The 19,830-nt window shown below is 53.1% G+C and overlaps 1 protein-coding gene across 3 annotated transcripts; it reads right to left on the bottom strand.

The window, feature by feature from the left end:
* Window positions 1-3,523: 3,523 nt before the first annotated feature.
* Window positions 3,524-19,187, bottom strand: HNRNPL (heterogeneous nuclear ribonucleoprotein L). 3 transcript variants are annotated; one of them, XM_025367611.1, is made up of 13 exons: window positions 19,140-19,187; window positions 14,149-14,267; window positions 13,002-13,239; window positions 12,796-12,881; window positions 11,140-11,236; window positions 10,979-11,051; window positions 7,634-7,705; window positions 7,242-7,522; window positions 6,035-6,156; window positions 5,542-5,743; window positions 4,749-4,806; window positions 4,543-4,638; window positions 3,532-3,938 (listed from the first exon to the last, which is right to left on the bottom strand). In XM_025367611.1, the coding sequence occupies exons 3-13, from the start codon at window positions 13,224-13,226 to the stop codon at window positions 3,880-3,882; spliced, it is 1,371 nt and encodes a 456-aa protein (XP_025223396.1). In that variant the 5' UTR covers window positions 13,227-13,239; window positions 14,149-14,267; window positions 19,140-19,187; the 3' UTR covers window positions 3,532-3,879. The 3 variants fall into 3 exon arrangements, with proteins under 3 accessions (XP_025223394.1, XP_025223396.1, XP_025223395.1); XM_025367610.1 differs by lacking the exon at window positions 19,140-19,187 and adding an exon at window positions 16,536-16,807; XM_025367609.1 differs by lacking the exon at window positions 19,140-19,187 and adding an exon at window positions 16,536-17,168 and having other exon boundaries at window positions 3,524-3,938; window positions 7,242-7,705.
* Between the last annotated feature and the right edge of the window lie 643 nt (window positions 19,188-19,830).

The raw sequence follows: 19,830 nt of genomic DNA, 5'->3' as shown, positions 1-19,830 counted from the left end.
CCCAGGCTGGAGTGCAGTGGCGCGATCTCGGCTCACTGCAAGCTCCGCCTCCCAGGTTCACGCCATTCTCCTGCCTCAGCCTCCGAGTAGCTGGGACTACAGGCGCCCGCCACCACGCCCGGCTAGTTTTTTGTATTTTTAGTAGAGACGGGGTTTCACCGTGTTAGCCAGGATGGTCTCGATCTCCTGACCTCGTGATCCACCCGCCTCGGCCTCCCAAAGTGCTGGGATTACAGGCTTGAGCCACCGCGCCCGGCCTAAAAGTTCATGTTCTTAAAAAAAAAAAGCGAAACTCCCTTGGTAAAAGCCAGCTATCCGAAGGCATGAAAAGTACTTTAAAACTGCTGGCCGGGAGCGGTGGCTCACGCCTGTAATCCCAGCACTTTGGGAGGCCGAGGCGGGTGCATCACAACGTCAGCAGATTGAGACCATCCTGGCTAACACAGTGAAACCCCATCTCCACTAAAAATACAAAATATTAGCTGCGCGTGTTGGCGGGCGCCTGTAGTCCCAGCTACTTAGGAGGCTGAGGCTGGAGAATGGTGTGAATCTGGGAGGTGGCGCTTGCAGTAAGCCTAGATAGCGCCACTGCAGTCCAGCCTGGAGACAGAGGGAGACTTGGTCTCAAAGAAAAAAAAAAATTAGCGGGGCGTGGTGTTAGGTGCCTGTAATCCCAGCTACTTGGGAGGTTGAGGCAGAAGAATTGCTTCAACTCAGGAGGCAGAGGTTGCAGTGAGCCAACATCATGCCACTGCGCTCCAGCACTTCATGCTAGGTGAGAGAGTGACTCTGTCTTAAAAAAAAAAAAAAAAAAGGTATAGCTGGACATGCACAGAATACGGCATATGTATATAATATCTCTGGAAGAAGACTCAAACTGTTAACAGGAAATGAAATTGGATGCTAGGAGAGAAACTGGTAAAATTCACTTTTTTTTTTTTTTTTTTTTGAGACGGAGTCTCGCTCTGTCGCCCAGGCTAGAGTGCAGTGGCCGGATCTCAGCTCACTGCAAGCTCCGCCTCCCGGGTTCACGCCATTCTCCTGCCTCAGCCTCCCGAGTAGCTGGGACTACAGGCGCCCGCCACCTCGCCCGGCTAGTTTTTTGTATGTTTTAGTAGAGACGGGGTTTCACTGCGTTAGCCAGGATGGTCTCGATCTCCTGACCTCGTGATCCACCCGTCTCGGTCTCCCAAAGTGCAGGGATTACAGGCTTGAGCCACCGCGCCCGGCCTAAAATTCACTTATCACCTTGACTGGCTTAAAAACAATAAACCCTACTTGATTTTATTTATGGCTGCAAGATGAGTGTAGTTTTTCCTTGTCTAGAGATTGTTTGAAAGTTCCATAGTGAAGCAAAAGTTGTTTATCTGCTAAATGACGCTTTTGTGACGTCATTAAATGTTAACAATGTAAGGCTGGGCGCAGTGGCTGACGCCTGTATCCTAGCACTTTGGGAGGCCGAGGCCGGTGGATCTCAGGAGTTCGAGACCAGTCTGGCCAATATAGTGAAACCCACTCTACTAAAAATACAAAAGTTAGCCAGGCATGGTGGCACGTGCCTGTAATCCCAGCTACTTGGGAGGCTGAGGCAGGAGAATTGCTTGAACCGGGAGGCAGAGTTTGCAGTGAGCTAAGATCGTGCCAGTGCACTCCAGCCTGGACGACACAGCAAGACTTTCTGGGGGAAAAAAAAAATTCCCAACTACTTGGGAGGCTGAGACAGGAGAACCACTTGAGCCTGGGAGGCGGAGGTTGCAGTGAGCCGAGATTGTGCCATTGCACTCCAGCCTGGGTGACAGAGCAAGATTCCATCTCAAAAAAGAAAATTTTATTCACAGTAAATTCCCAATGGGGGTTATTCTGAAGCACACATGCATAAACTTCAAGGTTTGTGAACTGCTCCTCTGCAAGTCACCTGTTCCCTCCAGTAGCAGTCAAAATCCTTCAACCAGGATCCTTCCAGGTGGTACCCCCCATTGCAAGGCATCTTCACAGGTTTGCATCTATACAAGTGGGAAGTTATCTACCATATGTTGCAATTATATAGATCCTTTATGTCTTGAGACATGGTCTGGCCCTTTCGCCCAGGATGGAGTGTAGTTGTGCCATCACAGCTCAAGCGATCCTCCTGCCTCAGCCCCTATGAGTAGCTTGGACTATAGGCACAGTGCATGCCACCATGCCCACATTTTTTTTTTCTTTTTTTGAGATGGAGTTTCACTTTCATCGCCCAGGCTGGAGTACAATGGCACAATCTCGGCTCACTGCAACCTCTGCCTCCCAGGTTTGAGCGATTCTCCTGCCTCAGCCTCTTGAGTAGCTGGGACTACAGGAATGTGCCACCATGCCCAGCTGATTTTTATTCTTTTAGCAGAGACAGGGTTTCACCATGTTGGTCAGGCTGGTCTTGAACTCTTGACCTTAGGTGATCCGCCCACCTCAGCCTCCTAAAGTGCTGGGATTACAGGCGCTTGCGCCACCGCACCCAGCACACTTTTGTATTTTTTGTAGACAGGGTTTTGCCATGTTGCCCAGGCTGGTCTCAAACTCCTGGCCTTAAGTGGTCTGCACCTTGGCTTCCCGAAGTGCTGGGATTACAAGCATGGGCCACTCAGCAATTCCACTGGCACGAATTTACCTCCTGATCAGTATCAGTGAAGTTGACCAAGATATTTGTGTAAAGATATGTGTTACAGAGCTGTTTACAATAGCAAAAATAGACCTGGAAATTACCCTTTGGGACCAGGTTGAGTAAATTATGACACACCCACACAATGACACTGTAAGGGCAAAGACAAATCACTCTGAAATGATACAGAACACCAAGGTTTTGGGGTTTTTTTTTGATACCCCGTTGCCCAGGCTGGGGTGCAGTGACGCCGTCACAGCTCACTGCAGCCTTACCCTCTCGTTGGGTTGGGGTGCTCCACCTCAGCCTGCCAGGTAGCTAGGACTACAGGCACGCGCCACCGTGCCCAGCTAATTTTTGTGTTTTTAGGAGAGACGGGGTTTCACCATGACGGCAAGGCTGGAAACTTTTATTTTTGAGATAGCATCTTGCTCTGTCACCCAGGTTGGAGTGCAGTGGTGTTATCACTGCAGTGTTAACCTCCCAGGCTCAACTGACCCACCTGCCTCAGCCTCCTGAGTATCTGGGACTACAGGTGTTCTGCAAAACCCACCTCAACTTTTTTTGTAGTGACAAGGTTTCACCATGCTGCCCTGACTGGTCTTCACCTCCTGAGCTCAAATTATCTGCCCCGCCTTGGCCTCCCCAAAGTGCTGTGATTATAGGTGTGATGACCCACTGCACCCGACAGAGCTTGCCTGGGCAGGGCCCACTAAGAATGCCACTAAGCCTGCTGGATTTTCCTCAAAGGCTCAATTGCTAGCACCATTCTCAGTCTGCAGCCCACCCTACTCCTCTCAGGTCTCTGTATGCCTCCAGAGGGCCTGCGACTGTGCCCAGGCCTGCTCGTGTCTCTTCAGGATAGACAGGGAGGAAAGCAGACATCCTGGAATGCCAGCAAGTGCTGTGTTTATTTTCCAAACAATTTTATTGAAATGTGTGTGCCAAGAGTACATGGGCAGCACAAATGAATGAACAGGAAAAAGAAAAAAAAAAAAAATCACATGTACAGTAATTTTTTAAAAGTGAAGGTTAATCTTGGGAGATATCAGTTCCCCTCTCCCTCCCCCTGCAGACTTTCAGCGTTTCAATTAAGGTTAAGCCTCTAAGAACCTAGCATTAAAAAAACAAAACAAAACCAAAAAAGGAATACAAGATCTTTTGCAAATAACAAAAACAAAAAACAAAAAATGGCATAAAGGAAAGAGAAATGCCTTCCTGCTCAGATGGGACTCTTCCTAGGCACCTAATTAAGAGGCGTGCTGAGCGGTGGAGAAACACAACTTCAGAGTGTAAGGGTATGGACCATCTGAAAAGGAGAGAGAAGTTTGGTTGGGTCCCGTCTTTGGAGGCTCCCCAAACCCAGTTCCCCTCAATTTTGCACCCATCTCCCATTTTCTGCAGGTCAACTGCAGGGGTCTAGGAAGTGACTGCCCAACGTAAGGCTTCAAGATGAGCCAATTATTATCAATTATGCACGGCATTTCTCCTTCTCTTCCCTCATTCCCATAGAGAAGTCCATTCCTATCTCCTTTGCCAGCCCAAGGCAGTGGGCCTCTCCCAGCAAGTGGGTGGGCAAGTTTTACCTGCTGGATAGTGTTGCTTCTTTCCTAGGTAACAGAGTGGCTTTCCTACCTAAGCCAGTCTCTGATGCAGAGAGAGAATGCCACCTCCCTGGAGGACAAGCCTGAGCAACTCCCAAGCTGGCAGAGTGGCAGCAGGTAGTCAGGCTGGCTCTCTCCCATGAGGAGCACAGGCTGCTCTCCAGGTGAGCAGGTCCCACCTGCCCATGTCACCAGCAGTGAGAAGATCCCCGGGGTCCTATCTTAAGGGCAGGAAAGACATCCCTCGCCTGAAGCCAGCCAACCCATTAGGTCACCAGGTTGATGCCTGCAGGACTCACAGATACTCACTTGGGTTTTTCATCTGGTAATGGTTCAGGAAGCCCAGCGTCTCCAGGGCATCGCTCTTAGATTCCCACTCCAGCAGTCCAGAGGAGCTGCGCTCACCTGATTGCAAAGGGGAAAAGCAATGGTTTTAGAGTGACCCAATGGGAACTAGGCAGCTGCCCACCAACCACCAAGTAACTAGGGGAAGGATATGGGTGCACTCGACTCACTTTTGCCTGAGAATACTTTCACAGAAGATGGCCGCTTCACTCCCAGCTCATCGCAGATCTGCAAAAGAAATAGGTAGTAAATGAACTCTGGAACAAAAGGGCCGTCACACAGGATTCAAGCAGACCAGGCCCTGCATGACTCAGTATTTGAAATTTTCAGGAGAAAAGGCTTATAGATTTTATCACACCCCCTAAAGGCATCCCAGCAACAATGCTCTTTAATTATTAAATTGCCTGAGACTGCAAGGCTGCTTTTTCTTTTTTTCATCTCCCATTCTCAACAGCTATCTGGTCATCCGCACCGGGCTATTTGCTGAACGCAAGGCCAACATTTCACACCACAGCCAGATCCACTTGAGTTCCTCCTCCCTTCCTGCTGCCTCAGTTGCCTGACTGAGCTTTACAGGGCCCCACCTTCTGATGGTATCAGGGTGATGGCACCCCAAGGCTCTGCCAATGCGGTTCTTGTGAAACTGGGCCCTCATCACTGGGCCTAGGAAGCAGCTTTCCCAGCAAATGAGGAGTTGCTCTGCTTGCCAAAAATGCAAGGAAGGAACACGGCAAACGGTATTGCTAGGAACTTGGTGCCATTCTCACCCTTTCCAGTTTCAGAGCAGGGATCTGTATCTGTCCTGGCCTCTGCTGTGTCCCTAGCACTCAACCCAGGGCCAGGCAGCACAGGAGTTCAACAACTCTGCAAATAGGAGCTAGTTGCAGAAAAAACTGAAATGAATGGCCTACTCAGGCGGCCGTGGTGAGGACCTGACTGCCTGCGTAGTTCCACAGCACAAACCTCAAAGAAGTTCTCCTCGGTCACCTCCAGCGGGGCGTTGAAGAAGTGCAGCACATTGCTAGGGTGCTGGATGCGGTTCTTGGCTGCCTGCTCTGGGGTGGAGAACCGATTGTTCCGGGACTCACTGAAGTCTTTGTAACTGCAAGACCCGTCTTCCAACCCGTATGACTGACCGGGCATGATGGCTGGCTGCTTGGAGACACTGCAAGAGGGAAGAAAGGGGAGCCTTTGTCATACCCACAGTTGTCCCCCAAGCTTTCCCCTGTGGCCTCCAGAGGCTCAGCTTGCCCTGTGTGCCTTGGGGCATTGCTCTACAGCTGAGGCAAGGCTGACCCACTTTCTCCTGTGGTGTCAGAGAAACATCTGGGAACACACCTGCCACACCCCATTTCTGTGTGAGTAAACACCTTGGCCTCACCGTGCTCCTCTGCTGGGCCCCGTTCCCCTCCTTTTCCCCTGTACCTCTGCCACCCTCCCTAGCCTGAGCACCTACCAGACATTCAGCTTCTGCCCAAACATAAAGTTGTTGTTGAGGTGGGTAATGGCCCGGTCCACAGCGTAGCCATCAGCCATCTCCACCATGGCGGCCCCTGGCTTGCTTTTCATGAATTTCACCTTGGGAAGAGTAGCTGCCGTCAGCACCTCCGTCCAGCTGCCAGGATCCCCTCTCCTGCCCCTCCCAAGTTAGTAATAATAACTCTGCTCTAGCTCTGGGCTCCCATGTCCTCACAGTGAATCAGGACCACTAGAAAAATGTGCCTGGCCCATACCAAGTACTCAGCTCAAGGTGAGTAGCAGAGCCTGGGTCATGTTTTTAACTGTGGGACATAACCCAACACTAAGTCATTTAGTGGAGCACGACAGAAAACTGTGCAGGAATGAGAAATCACATCAGCCATTTTCACCATTCTGCCTGTTACACACACGTTGTGATCTATGGATGGCTGTGTCTACGGTCACAAGGTCAAATACTCCTTCAGGTAGGTTACAATGGAGCAGTGCCAGCTCTGGAGCCAGGCGGTCTGACTCTGAGTCCCACTTCACTTAAAGGCTATGTGAACCCGGGTGGGTTATTTGAGGCCCCCGTCCTCCACTTCCCGCGTCCATCTCATTAAAGACTAATGTGAGAAATTACACAGGTCACTACATGTAAAGCACCTTTAACAGTACCTGGTAACTAACAACACTTCACCTGTGTTATGAACTACTCTAAGTAACGGGCCAAGTCAGGAGCTACACAAAGGCTCCCAAGACCCAGATTGGTTTAATATAAGGAAAACGTCACATGGTTTCAGGTAGACACTTAGCCACCACCAGCCGCAGTCAACTATCCCATGGGAAGGCAGAAGGCCTAGTGTTGCCAGGTCTTCAAGTTTTCAGGAGGAAATCCTTAAACGATAGTGTTTCACTATGATGGGTTCATTTTTATGTTTTATAAATCTATACTGATGTACTAGTATTAGTACTTTTATGTGATAAAGACATTTTTTTTAAACATTCGTAATTCAAAAACAAAACACCCACATGCAGTGAGGACCAAACAAAGCCCAACTGCAAGCAGGCTGCCTGGGCTCACTAAGTCACTCACTCCGGGCCTGCCCGCCCGGCGCCACGCCAGGCTCCCCCTGGTTCTTCCCCCTGTGCTGACTGGCAAGATACAAGGCTCAGTGAGGAACCCAGCGGGCCTGGCAGCAGCTCACCTTCTCCACATTGCCATACAAGCAGAAGACATTGAAGACTCGATCACAGTTCATCTTAGATTGATCCAAGCCATAGACCATGAGCACAGGGCTGTCGGCGTGAGGGCCATACTCGGGTGGTGGGGGAGGGGGTGGGGGGTGCCCATACTGGGGGCCGTAGCGACTTGGGCCCCGACGGTGACCCCCCACTGGTGGACCCATCCTTCTCCCTTCGTAGTGAGGTGGGGGGGGCCCGTAGCCCTCATCATGGTAATGGCTGTGGTACCCACCGTGGGGCCCTCCTGGGGGGTGGGAAGGAAAGAGAGGGAGGACGGGTGAGAATTTGCACGGCGGGCGGCGGGCAGGGGCACATGAGCCACGGGAGTCCACGGAGGGGAACCCCCTGCCCTCACCATATTCTGCGGGGTGATCTCCCAGGAGAGGGGGCTGCCTCTGGCGTTTGTTGGGGTTGCTGCCAGGGTCACCTGTGGACAGAGAAAACAGTTAGGAGTCTCACTCAGAAATTGGCCTCTCTCCCTCCCTCCTGACTGCACAGGCTGATGAGAGTCCCCCAGCTCCTGCAAACTGCAAGCCCCCCCTTCCTCAAGGGCTGCGGGGCCTCCTTTTGTGATCTGACCTATGGCGGGCATGAAGCCCGAGCCTCAAAGCTGGTGCCCACTCCTTCCCCCGCTCACACCAAAGGGTTGGTCTTGTTCTGTGAAGGACAAGGCCAGGTTCTGTGCTCTCACCTGCCCTGACCCTGGGAGAAAGCCTAGCTCCCAGGCCCTCTGGGGAACCTGCAGCTGCTACAGAAGGTGATATATTATGGAGAACCAAAAGCAGCTTTCTAAACTGACTCCCAATAAAGGGAGAGTAGATTAAAAACAGGAAAATAACCCAGGAGGGAAGCAAGCAAGCTTGCCCCCCAAAGCCCCCAAGGTTTTAGGAGCTCCAGACTGTCTCTGTAGATCCCTTCTTTCTTAATCCCAGTCCCCCCTCCCTTCCAGTCCCGCCAGCCCAAGAGGGACTGACTGTAGGAGCTGACAAGCAGGGCAATGGCAAAATCAGTTCAAAGAAGCAATCATGTACAAGGTATCGACATTCCCACACCCAACAATGGCGCAGATCCACCCGACTCCAGCAGTTTGTAATCACTGCCGTTAACTTAGCGCTTAAGTGGCAGGCACTGGGCTAAGCGCTTTACAGACATCACAGCTTCTCAAATTCCTCACAACAACCCTATGAGGTAGGTTCTGATATTTCAGCCCCATTTTACAGATAAGAAGACTGAGTCATTAACTTTTAACTGAGCAGTTAAAAGACGCTTGGCCCAAAGTCACAAAGCAAGTCAGTGACTGAACCAGATTTGAACCCAGGTCAGGCTGACTCCAAAACCCAGGGCTCGAAACCACTGCCCTTTCCTGCCACCCGGCCTGGGTTTTGTTACCAGTCATTACAAAGATGGAAAAGGACTACTTACAGCAGAAGTACAGAGTACAATGTCCATTTGTCACAAAAAACAAATCTGTATTTTCTCTTACCATTGGACGCTTCAACAGTGAGTTAGCACAGTTCTGAAAGATGGCGTCCCATCAAACATACACTGCGACCCTGCATCACATGGTTTTACAGTCATAAATACAAGTCACGGTACACATCCGCTACAATTTTTTTAAAGAATTGTTTTAAAAGTCAGTATTTTGATTAAATCAAAAATGGCTCACAGATGTTCTGTCCTCAGAAGATATCAGAAAAGTGGAAATAAAGGTGTATGAAGTGGGTAGTGTCCCTCCGTGTTGTCACCTCCTCACATTATGTGCTGCAGTGCGGTGGTGCGGTGCTTCTGGCTGTGTAGCGCTCCGTGTGCGTGTCTCCTGGTATGAGGTGTGCCAGTGGCCCCACTACGCTCGCGCTTTTGGCCTTGGGAGCGCACCTGGTTACCCGGCAGCAGGTAACTGTGTGCCTCTGAGCTGTTTGGCTGTCTGGTTTTAGGTCTGTTTTGTTTTTTTTTTTTTTGATTTTTTTTGTTGTGGTTAAATTTTTTTGTTTCTGATCTCCAGTTGGTGCAGATTATGTTGGCAGCCGGTGACTGCAGAAAAAATAAAAATATCAAAACAGAAAAAAAAGAAGGCCCTCCCCAAACCAAAGGACTTAAAAAACAAAACCCATATGGCGAGGAATGGAGAGAGGATCCTATTGTCTTGGAGGCCCATGGAATCTACTTCCGTCTATGAAACGTTCTCCGAAAAGAGCACCGCTCGCTGGCTGGCTGGGACAGCTCTGTTCTCTGTGTTTCCTACTTCTGTGTACATTCTCGGGTTCAAGTTTGCTTGGATTTTGACTTTTTTAATGTTTAATAAAAAAAGCAGTGTCTGCTGCCATGTTGCGTCTCTTTCTCTCTTTGTCTCTGTATGCCTCTGTCTCTGTGCTTGTAGCTGTTCCTTGGAGCGCGGTGTGGTGTTCTTGATGTAGTGAGCTCAAGTCTGCAGCTGTTTCTGGGGACGTGGTGGAGGCTGCATGTTCTGTTCTCTCCAGGAAGAGCTAGTGGTTTTCTACCCTGTGTGTTGGTGAGCAATGTGCAGAGGCAGAGCCGCTGAAGTATGGTTCCTGAGGGGTGGCGAAGCACCGCCCTCACTCCAGGTCACCTCATCAGCCCTCGTTTTTTTTTGGGCCCCAGCCTTGGGGCTGCCAAAGCTGAGAGGCATCAAAACCAATGCACAGCCAGCCCCCTGCCACTAGCCCCTGCCGGTCTGCACATCTTCTATTTATGTTCCTTGGAGAAGAAATGGTTGTTGCCATGTTTCTGTTAGCAGTCATGTAATGCCATTGCCCGCTCTGGTACATTCACTTGGTCACCAATTTGCCTCTGACCTTTGGAGGGAGCAGCCAGGCCCACAGGGCCCACTGTGAGGATCCTGGGGAGAGTCTAGCCCACCCTGCCCACTGCTTCCCAGATGCAAGGGCGAGCAAGACAGGCCTGCCTATGAATGGGGGGCTTTGGCCTCTCAGGGCCTGTGCGATGTCAGCATCGAGCCTCCTCCCTCAGCCCATGGCCTGGTCCGACGTATCAGACCAAGACAGACACAGAGATGGATGGTCTTGTTGGGGGGCTGCCGCTGTTTCTCACAGGCAATCCTCCACCTCTCCCTGCTACCAAAGGCAAACCATTCTTGACAGACACTAGGAAGGGGGTTGTCCATTTGGGCCACCTGCAGAGATGTTGCGTCCCCTCTACAAATGATGTGAGGCATGTCCGCCCTGGTCCAATCCAGAGTGTCTCACCTCCACAGGGTCAGCTTGCTCAAAGGCTCGCTGCAAGAGCCCGGGAGATCTCATTGCCCCCCACACTGCCACTCCCCCAAATCAGACCCTCTCAACAACGCAGAACAAGAGGACAATTCCTGGCCCAGCAAGAATGGAGTCAGTGACCCTAACCAGACTCTCAAAGGAGCCACTGCTGATTTCTAAGGCCACCCCCATGCCTCATCCTCAGTGAGGCCCTGCTCCCCACCCGTCCAGGCTTCTGCCTTGCCTCTGTATCCTGGGCAGCACCGGAAGGCCCCAAGCAGCAGTGAAGACCCAAGGAGGCCTCTCACGCCCCCTATCCCACTAGGATGTCCAAGAGCTGACCCCAAGGCCCTCCCATGTCCATGGGGAGCCCAATGGCATTACATAACCCTGAGCCCAGGCCTATGAAGTGCACTAGTCGAGTGAAGGCAAGGCAGGTATGTTTAGAACAAAGTGGCCATCAAGATTACCTTGTCCACTGAGATTGGGGTTTGTGTAGTCCCAAGTATCCTGATCATTCTTGAACACATTCAAGCGTGTAGGCTGCAAGGACAAGACAAGGCTTGAGGTCAGCCATGCCCCAGCTCACTTGGAAACTGACGAGGGGCAGTCAGTCACCTCCCAGACGTACCTTTGCATATTCGATCTTCAGAGTGCAACAGCCAGAATAGATATCAGCCCCATTGAGAGAGGCTTTGGCCCGCTGGGCACTTTGAACAGAGTCAAATGTGAGTCAAGTTAAGGAAAGTCGCATCACAGGAGATCTTGGAGAAGGACTTCAAGTTACCCCAGAGAGGGGTAAGAACAAGGTGGTATCCTAAGACTGTGGTACAGGTGGAGGCTTTGGGATTAGCTCACTGCCCAGTCACTAGCCTCAGGTTGAGAGACCAAAATGGTGTTGATGGACTCAATGCTGCCCTGGGTGAGCAGTTACTGGCCAGAGTTCTCTCATAATCTGCACCCCTACCCATGGCTACTAGCAACCTCTTCTGCCACACCACCTTCTCCATCTCAGCCCTCTGGCCCTTCAACTAAATCTGAAACAACCACCCAACTACAGTTCTGCCCTGAAAGTCCAGCAGTGGCTTTTTCCTGCCTCTGCCCCAAGCATCATATCGCTGTCTAGGATGCCCTAAAAACTTCCAAACCCGTCTGCTTGCCAGCTACTCTGCGATCCTCAGATCTTTCAGTTTCTCCATCCAACACAAGCTCCTTCTGACTTTACAACCTTTGCAGAGGCTGTTTCCTTCACCTTGAGTATCAGCTCCTATTTGCTCATAGAAATAGGACATCACCTCCTCAGAAACCTTCACACACGCTGCGCCTTTTTTTATTTTTGGATATGGAGTCTCGCTGTGTTGCCCAGGATGGAGTGCAGTGGCACACTCTCGGCTCACTGCAATCTCCGCCTTCCAGGCCCAAGCGATTCTCTTGCCTCGGCCTCCAGAGTAGCTGGGATTACATGCATTCACCACCATGCCTGATTAATTTTTGTATTATTAAAGACAGGGTTTCACCATGTTGGCCAGGCTGGTCTCAAACTCCTGACCTCAGGTGATCCGCCCGCCTCAGCTTCTGAAAGTGCTGGGATTGCAAGTATGAGCCACTACACCCGGCCCCACATCCCCTTTTAAATAAATTCCTTTTCCCAAGGGTACATTTTCTCACGACCTCTTGAGACTATGTTCCCCAGATCTTGGTCACTCGTATTTGGCTTAGAATAAACATCTTTAAAAATAAATTCCTAGCCTGGCGCGGTGGCTCACGCCTGTAATCCCACCACTTTGGGAGGATGAGGTGGGTGGATTGCCTGAGGTCAGTTCGAAACCAGCCTGGCCAACGTGAAACCACATCTCTACTAAAAATACAAAAAACTAGCTGGGCATGGTGGTGGGGGCCTATAATCCTACTAGGGAGGTTGAGGCAGGAGAACTGCTTGAACCTAGGAGGCAGAAGTTGCAGTGAGCCAGTATCGCGCCACTGCACTCCAGCCCAGGCAACAAGGGCTAAACTCCATCTCAAAATATAAATAAATAATAAAAAGAAAACAAAAATAAATTCCTTTGTATCTCCTAATACATGCTCTCTCCCCTAAGATCTGCACATCCACACAATATGCCTCATTCTTTAACAGCCTCCCCACTCAGTCACTGGGCTCTGTGAAGGCATCTGGTACATGGCAGCCACTCCCATGGTCAGTAGACACGTGCTGGCTCAAAGAATGACCACTGTCAAGCCCTGCAAGAGTCCCTACCCTAAGGAACACCTATTTTCCAGCAAAGGATATTCCACCATCGCCTGAACTCCATTCTTCCTGAAAATGACAATTCTCTGGACAGGGCCACAAGGATTACAGATAGTGTAAAGAACATCCTGCAAAAGTAAACACAGGCAAGATGAAGAGGCACTGCCAGGTCAGTCTGGCTTAGGGGAGGGAATGAGGGGAGAAAAGGAAGAAGGGAGACCTCACAAGAAATGCCTGCTGGCACGCACCGTGGTGATCGAATAAATGGGGTTCAGGATGGTAAAGAGAAGCACACTGTTCACGCTCCGGGAGTCATCTGAGTCCCCGGGGCGGGAGATCTTCTGGCTGGTAGAGTAGTTGACAAAAGCTGGGTGACCGGCAATGTATATTTGGTTGTCGGCTGCGTAGTTCACTGCGTTGCAAGCCCCCAACACATCTTCAAACTCCACCAGTGCTTGTCTCTTTTTAGGCATTACCACCACATAGCTGGCAAAGAGAACACAGGTTTCAATCCTCTCAGGAAAATGGAGACAGGAGGAGGGTACCATTTGATTTTTTGAGAACTGACTCCTCCACAGCCTCTGGACTCCTCTGCGGCCCTATCATGGTTATGGTTCCCCAACCTGAACACCCCATGACACAAGTAGTACCAAAGGCCAAAGAGGTCTAGCTGAGCTAGACCTCCTCTGGGAAGCCTTCCTGACCTCTCCTCACCACAATAACAGATGCCGCCCATAGGATGGCTTCTTGAGCTTACGCTCTCACAGTGTAAATCACTCTAGGAGAGCAACTTTCTAAGAGAAGGAATCCAGATACAGCCCACTACTGTATCTGCAGTATATAGCATGCACCAAATATTCAGTAACTACTTGCTGAATGAAAGAACACTGGCCAGGAGCAGTGGCTCATGCCACTAACCTTAAAACTTGGGATGGCTAGGTGGGCAGATTGCTTGGGCCCAGGAGTTTGAGACCAGCCTGGCCAACATGGCAAAGCCTTGCCTCTACAAAAAAATATAAAAATTAGCCAGGCATGGTGGTGCATGCCTGTAGTCCCAGCTACTCAGAAGGCTGAGGCAAAAGGATTGCCTGAACCTGGGTAAGACTGCGCCACTACACTCCAGCCTGGGCCATAGAGCGAGACCTTACTCTGTCTTAAAAAAAGAGAACACTGACGAGAAACTACAAGGCAAAGGAAAAAGGAAGGAAGGAAAAAGGATCATGGAACTTGCTGTAATCTGACAAAAAGTACAATGGCCAACCCAAAAGCAGAGGGGCCACAGAACCTAGACCAGTATGGCAACGAAATCACTACTTCCAACCAGAAATCGTGGACACACAAGGGCACCAAGAAGTCAACTCTGGAAGCCCAACTCCTGGCCTCCAAGCCCAGTACCTGATGGGTCCAAACTCCTGCAAGGCCTCCACAAGGTCAGCTTCCACCACACCGTCAATCAGGCCCCTGATGTGGACAACTGGGGAGGCAGGGGTTTTGTGCGGGTCATCGTAGTTCTCCTGAGAAAGGAAGCAAAAACAAGAATTCTTTTCTTGCTGTACAAGATGATGGCCCACTGGCCTTTGTGCTGTTGAAGACCCAGTCAGATAAGACAGTTGGATGTCATCCAGGAAGGATGCACAGAACAGACGAAGGGCAGCACTGAAGTCAATCAGCCCAAAAGGATTCTGGGTCAGCAGAACAGTGGTCCTGAGTGGGTGGTCACTTGCCCTCTGGCTCTTGCTGTAGCTTCTGAGGAAGGCAGATGGAGAGAGGACCACACAAGTTCCAAATATTACGTTCTTCCAGGGACCCCCCTCTCTTCCCACTGGTCCACTTGACCAAGGAAACATGGGAAAAGAGTAGCTGGAAAAGGAGACACACTGGGAGAAAGGGCTCTAACGGCTATCTGCTACAGTTTGAATGAGGACATCCCCTTTACATATGCCTCAAATTCCTTGCCCTTTCACTGGCTCAGCCACCATCACCTAGCTAAGTACACCTGTTCGCCACCACTCACACCTAGGTTCAGTCAGGGCAAAAAACAACAAGTGCCCCAGAAACTGGGGCAGCCAGGCCAGTCTTGACCCCTTCTAGTCTTGAATCACCCTCCCACCAAAATCTGCTTTGGAAATTACTGCCTAGGTCAGACCAAGGAAAAATAGGACAAGAAAGGTCTCTTATTTATTTTTTGAGATGGAGTCTCACTCTGTCACCCAGGATGGAGTGCTATGGCGTGATCTTGGTCTACTGCAACCTCCACCTCCCAGGTTCAAGCGATTCTCCTGCCTCAGCCTCCCAAGTAGCTGGAATTACAGGCCCCCGCCACCACACTCGGCTAATTTTTTTGAATTTTTAGTAGAGATGGTGTTTTGCCATGTTGGCCAGGCTGTTCTTGAATTCCTGACCTCAGGTGATCTGCCTGCCTCAGCCCCCCAAGTAATGGGATTACAGGCATGAGCCCCCACACCCAGACGGAAGGTCTTTTAGAAAGACCAGAAACTCCAATCCATACCATTAAGAACCAAGACTGCTCCTTCCTAGAAGTATCTTACACCCCTCCACAGACAAAAGCCTCTGGTCATCAGGAGGAAAAATTAACTCTCTTTCACCTCTCCTGGGCTCTGGGACCAGCCCCCTGTCTGAGAATCACTGGGCAGAAGAGCGTGGAATGGAGGTAGAATTGGATTCTATTTCAGGAATGAACCACCCGAACCACAGGGGGAGGCACTCCCGCCAGGTTAGCAGCTCCCACAAATGGGAGTTCTAACTCCAGCCCTCCCCCTCACTAGCTGTGCCACCTACAGTAATTCACCTCATCTCTCTCTCGGCCAATTTCCTCCTCTGTAAATCGGGAATCCCAGTATCTCTCCCAACCTCACGGAGGAGCGTTAAGGACTTTCAATTAAGATGTCTTTAAAACGTGTGGGACAATGCCTGACGAAGATTAAAACGCTAGCAACTCATAACCCCTAAATCCCAGAAAACCCTGCAAATGGGCTGCACTGGAAGACTTCAAGATCTTGGAAGGAGTGGGGACTGGGCCCCACTCCAAAAGCAACGACTAGTGTTTTCGGAGGGAGTGATTACAAGGGATGGAAATTCCAGCACGGCCAGGGAAGAGTTTCGTTTATCAAATCCTCGGTACCCAATGAATCCCCGGAACTTGTGATAGTTTCAAAGCTTCGCTCAACTCCTAAAAGGCTGAAAGTGCATTTAACAAATCCTCTTCCCATTTTCAACGTCTACAAAAATAACGGAGATACTCTGTTCTAATATTTAAACTAAACACATCCATTGCTGTATAGAAACAAGGCTGGGCCTCAGAGATTAAGCTGCCATCGGACGCAATTCCCCACTCCAGAGGACAAGGCCGCCGCCCACCCGTTCCCGCTCACGAGGCGCTCCCCCAACCGCCCACGAGGCCGGGCGGGAGAACTGCGCCTGCGCATGGGGCCAGCGAAGAAAATGATAAAGGGGAAAAAAACCGGCCGGGCCTCGTGCCCGGCCCCCACACGCCAGCCCGCGGCGCCTGCGCCCTGGGCCGCCCGCCTCACGAGCTACTTCCTCCGCGCCCCCCCTACCCAGCTCCAGACCGCGCGCACGCGCAGGCGCCTGTCCTCGCGCAAACCCCGCCGTTTGCCCAACGGCCGCCCCTCCCCCACACCGTCAACGGCGCGATGGCCTGAGCGCGTGCGCAGAAGCCCCCTCAAAAAATAAAATGCCCTCAAGGTGGGAAATTGTCCCGCACTTTCCGGCCTTCCCGGCTCCTAGGGCCCTGGCCTCACCCCGCCGCCGCCGCCGCCCGCCGCCCCGGCTCCTCCACCGCCACCGCCGCCGCCTCCGTGCTGGTCGCCGGCGTTGTCAGTCTTGAGCCGCTTAGGGGCCCGGCCGCCCTCACTGCCGCCGCCGTAGTAGCGGCCACCGCCGCCTCCGCCGCCCGCCGCCGCCATCTTCACCATCGCTCCCGACCGCCTCCGCTGCTCGTCCGGCTGCTGCCTCTGCTCCAGCCGCCGACGCCGCTTCTCCGCCCGGGGCAGCAGCCTCCGCGACATGGCGGCGCAGAACCCGCCTCCCCCCGCCTCTCATTGGGGGAGGGACACGCCCGTCACCCGCCGCCCCCACCCGATAGGGGGAGCCACTGGTCCCGCCGCGGGGGGAGGGTAGGCCTCCACACGCCTTGCGCGCTTATTGGACATTGCCCACGCCGTTCTGCAGGAGGGCCCGCCCTTGTTTGTCTGAGACACTCTTCATAGGTGATCGCTTTCTGCCAGTCATTCCGTCGACCCCGCCGCCTTAAAATAAAATCCAATTTCATAGGTCGGATTTCTGGCGCGGCTGGCCTCCCTAAAAGCACCTGATAGGAGCGGCGCTCTAAACCTCCCAAGAATCCCCGCCTCCCTCCCACTTTCATTGGTCTCTTCGCTAATCCGTCAGTACCCAGTCACAAAGACTACCTTCCCGCGCCACCTCGCAAGGAGACAAGGAAGCCCCGCCCTTTTTTGGTCTCTCTCCAGTGGTTACTACAGATGCCCATTCTTCTGCGTCTCCATTGATTGGTCAATGGAGAGTGGAGCGCACCCTCTCACCAGATGGTAGGACTACTGATACGCTCTGATTGGATAAAATGGGGAGCCCCACCCCAGGGTAGGCGCTCTTTGGTGCGGTCTACGAAACCAGCGAAGGCGAGAAGGCATGCGCAAATATGCTTTCAGGCACCGCCCAGAGGCGGGGCCACCCCTCTAGAGAGTGACGGCCTGGAATACTCGGAGTATTTACGGAGCGGCCACTGTGTGTGCGCCGGAAGGCTAGACCAAGATTGACAGGAACTCCCAGGGTATCTCTGTCGCCATCACTATACCCCGTTCCTCTCTACCTCTAGGAAGAATTCTTAAAATCCCAAATCTGAGCCTTTTCCTCAGTATAAAACCACTCGCTGCTGCCGACTGTCTTCGGACCCTATCCAGTTCTAAATTCAGCCGCAACGCCTTTCGGTTTCCCTTGGGAGAAGGCTCTTCCGAGCACTCTCGATCTGTGCCCGTGCAGTCCCTTCCACCTGGGATAGTCCCTCCACTACCCCTCCTGCAGGAGCTAAGGGCCAAGTCATCTAGTCTGTGCGATCTAAATTCACAGGCCCCTGCCATCCCAGACCCCCAGCCGTAACTCGGGCCAGTGATTTTTACCTGACAGCTCGACCCCTCTGAGCACCACACGAGGCCCTGGCCCCGACCTTGGAGAGGGTGGCCACCTACCAAGCGCCCAGTGCAAGCCCCCTGCACAGGGGAGGCGTTCTTGTGATCTGTGCTTGCGTCAGACCTTTCTTCCTCAAGGGCGGGGTAAGACCACCCGCACTGCCCCGAGAGAATGTCGGAGGGTATCTCGACTCCAACTAAACCCAACTGGCGAAGCCTGGGGGTGGGGGAGACAAGCGCCCCAGTTATCACGCGCAGGCGGAGGGGTCAAACGGGGATTAACCTGGGATCCTGTCCTACGGAACATAACATTATGGGGCTGCCCGCGCCGGGTTGGCGGGGGGAACACCTTATCGAAGCTATTGGCAAGTGACGATGTCGCCAAAGGGGGAAAAAAATAGCGAAGCTCCGCGTCGTGAGAAATGCGGGGGGCGCCTCAAAAGTGCTCCAGGACCTTTCCGCCTGGCTGATGGGGGCTTTCGAGTTGAGGTCCGGGTGGAAACTAAGTTTGAAATGGAGGCCCTGTGTGGTGGCTCACACCTGTAATCCCAACACTTGGGGAGGCCGAGGCGGGAGGCTCGCTTGAGCCCCGGGGTTCGAGGTTGCAGTGAGCCGTGATCGCGCTCCTGCACTCCAGCCTGGGCGACGGAGCGAGACCCAATCTCAGAAAAAATGGGGTCTATGGCAATACAAGAGGGGGACAGGCGTGGTGGCTCTGCCGGTGAGGGAAAATAAAGTTGGGGGAGGGGGCCCTGCTGGGGACCTCGGTCAGCTCTCCCGGACGCTGGGAAGATCCGAACACGCTGACTGAACAGAGACGGAGGCGGGGCAGCGTCTGAAGCACGTGACCCACGTGACGGGAGGAGGCGGGGCCGGTCGCGACGAAGGGCGGGGTCGCTCGGTCCCGACGTCAGAGGAATGCGGTGGGGGGAGGGGGAGAGAGGGGGCCCCTCCCTTCCCCGCCCCCGCGCCCGGCCCGGACGCCCCTCGCGCCGGCGCGCACGGCCGGAGCGCGGCGGTACGGTGTCCCCTGCGCCGCACGTTCCAGGCCGCCCGGCCGGCCTGGTGACCCGCACCCCCAGCGCTCCCGGCCGCCGCCCCGCCCCCACCCCGCTGCTCGGACCCCGGCCCCTGGTCGCGCGCGGCGCCGCCCGCCAGTGCCCCGGTCACCCTCCCGCACCCCTCGCCCCCAGCCCCTACCAGCTCGGCGGCGAGCCTGACCGGCCGTCCCGGATCGAAAAGAGCAGACACTGGGAAGTTTTGGGAGAGGGAGGGGCGGGCCTTAAAGGGACCACGACCTTTTTTCAGCCCCGTGGGAGGAAGAAAAATTGGGGGCAGGGGGCGCGGGAGCGGGGACACGGTAGGAGACCGAGGGTCGCCCCGCGGGGGAATGGAGGAAATCAGGCAAGAAAGGAGCGGGAAGACCTTGGAGCCGCGGTGTTCGGGCTCCGCGTCCCTTTTCCCCAAAAATCCACCCCCGCCCCCCGCAGACGGAAAGTCACGCAGTTGTTTGAGACTCGCGCATCTTTCCTCCTGGTCAGGCAAGTGTTGTTTTGGCTGAGGCAAGTGTTTGGGGTGTACATTGCTCACATAAGGAAATGGGCTGATGGGACGCAAGTGACTAACCCAGGATGCCACAGCTTGCAAGTGGCATGGCGGGGCTGGTCTGACGCCGGAGCAGACGCATCACCACTGCACTGCAGGGCCTATTAGGGTGATGGGGTAGGCTGTAGAGTTGGGGGGTTCAGAGCAGGGGACTGGAGCCACCCTACCGGGGTTCCAACGTGGAAGCTGCATTTACTGTCTGTGGCCTTAGGAAAGTAACTTAGCCTTCCTCATCCGTTGGGATGGCGGTAGCAGCTTTGTCGGGATGGTCATGAGGAATGCAGAG

The sequence above is a fragment of the Theropithecus gelada genome, chromosome 19 (assembly GCF_003255815.1).
Source record: "Theropithecus gelada isolate Dixy chromosome 19, Tgel_1.0, whole genome shotgun sequence".
NCBI lineage: Eukaryota > Metazoa > Chordata > Mammalia > Primates > Cercopithecidae > Theropithecus > Theropithecus gelada.
Note: the sequence above shows the minus strand (reverse complement) of the source record. Positions and strands in the feature narration are given on the sequence as shown.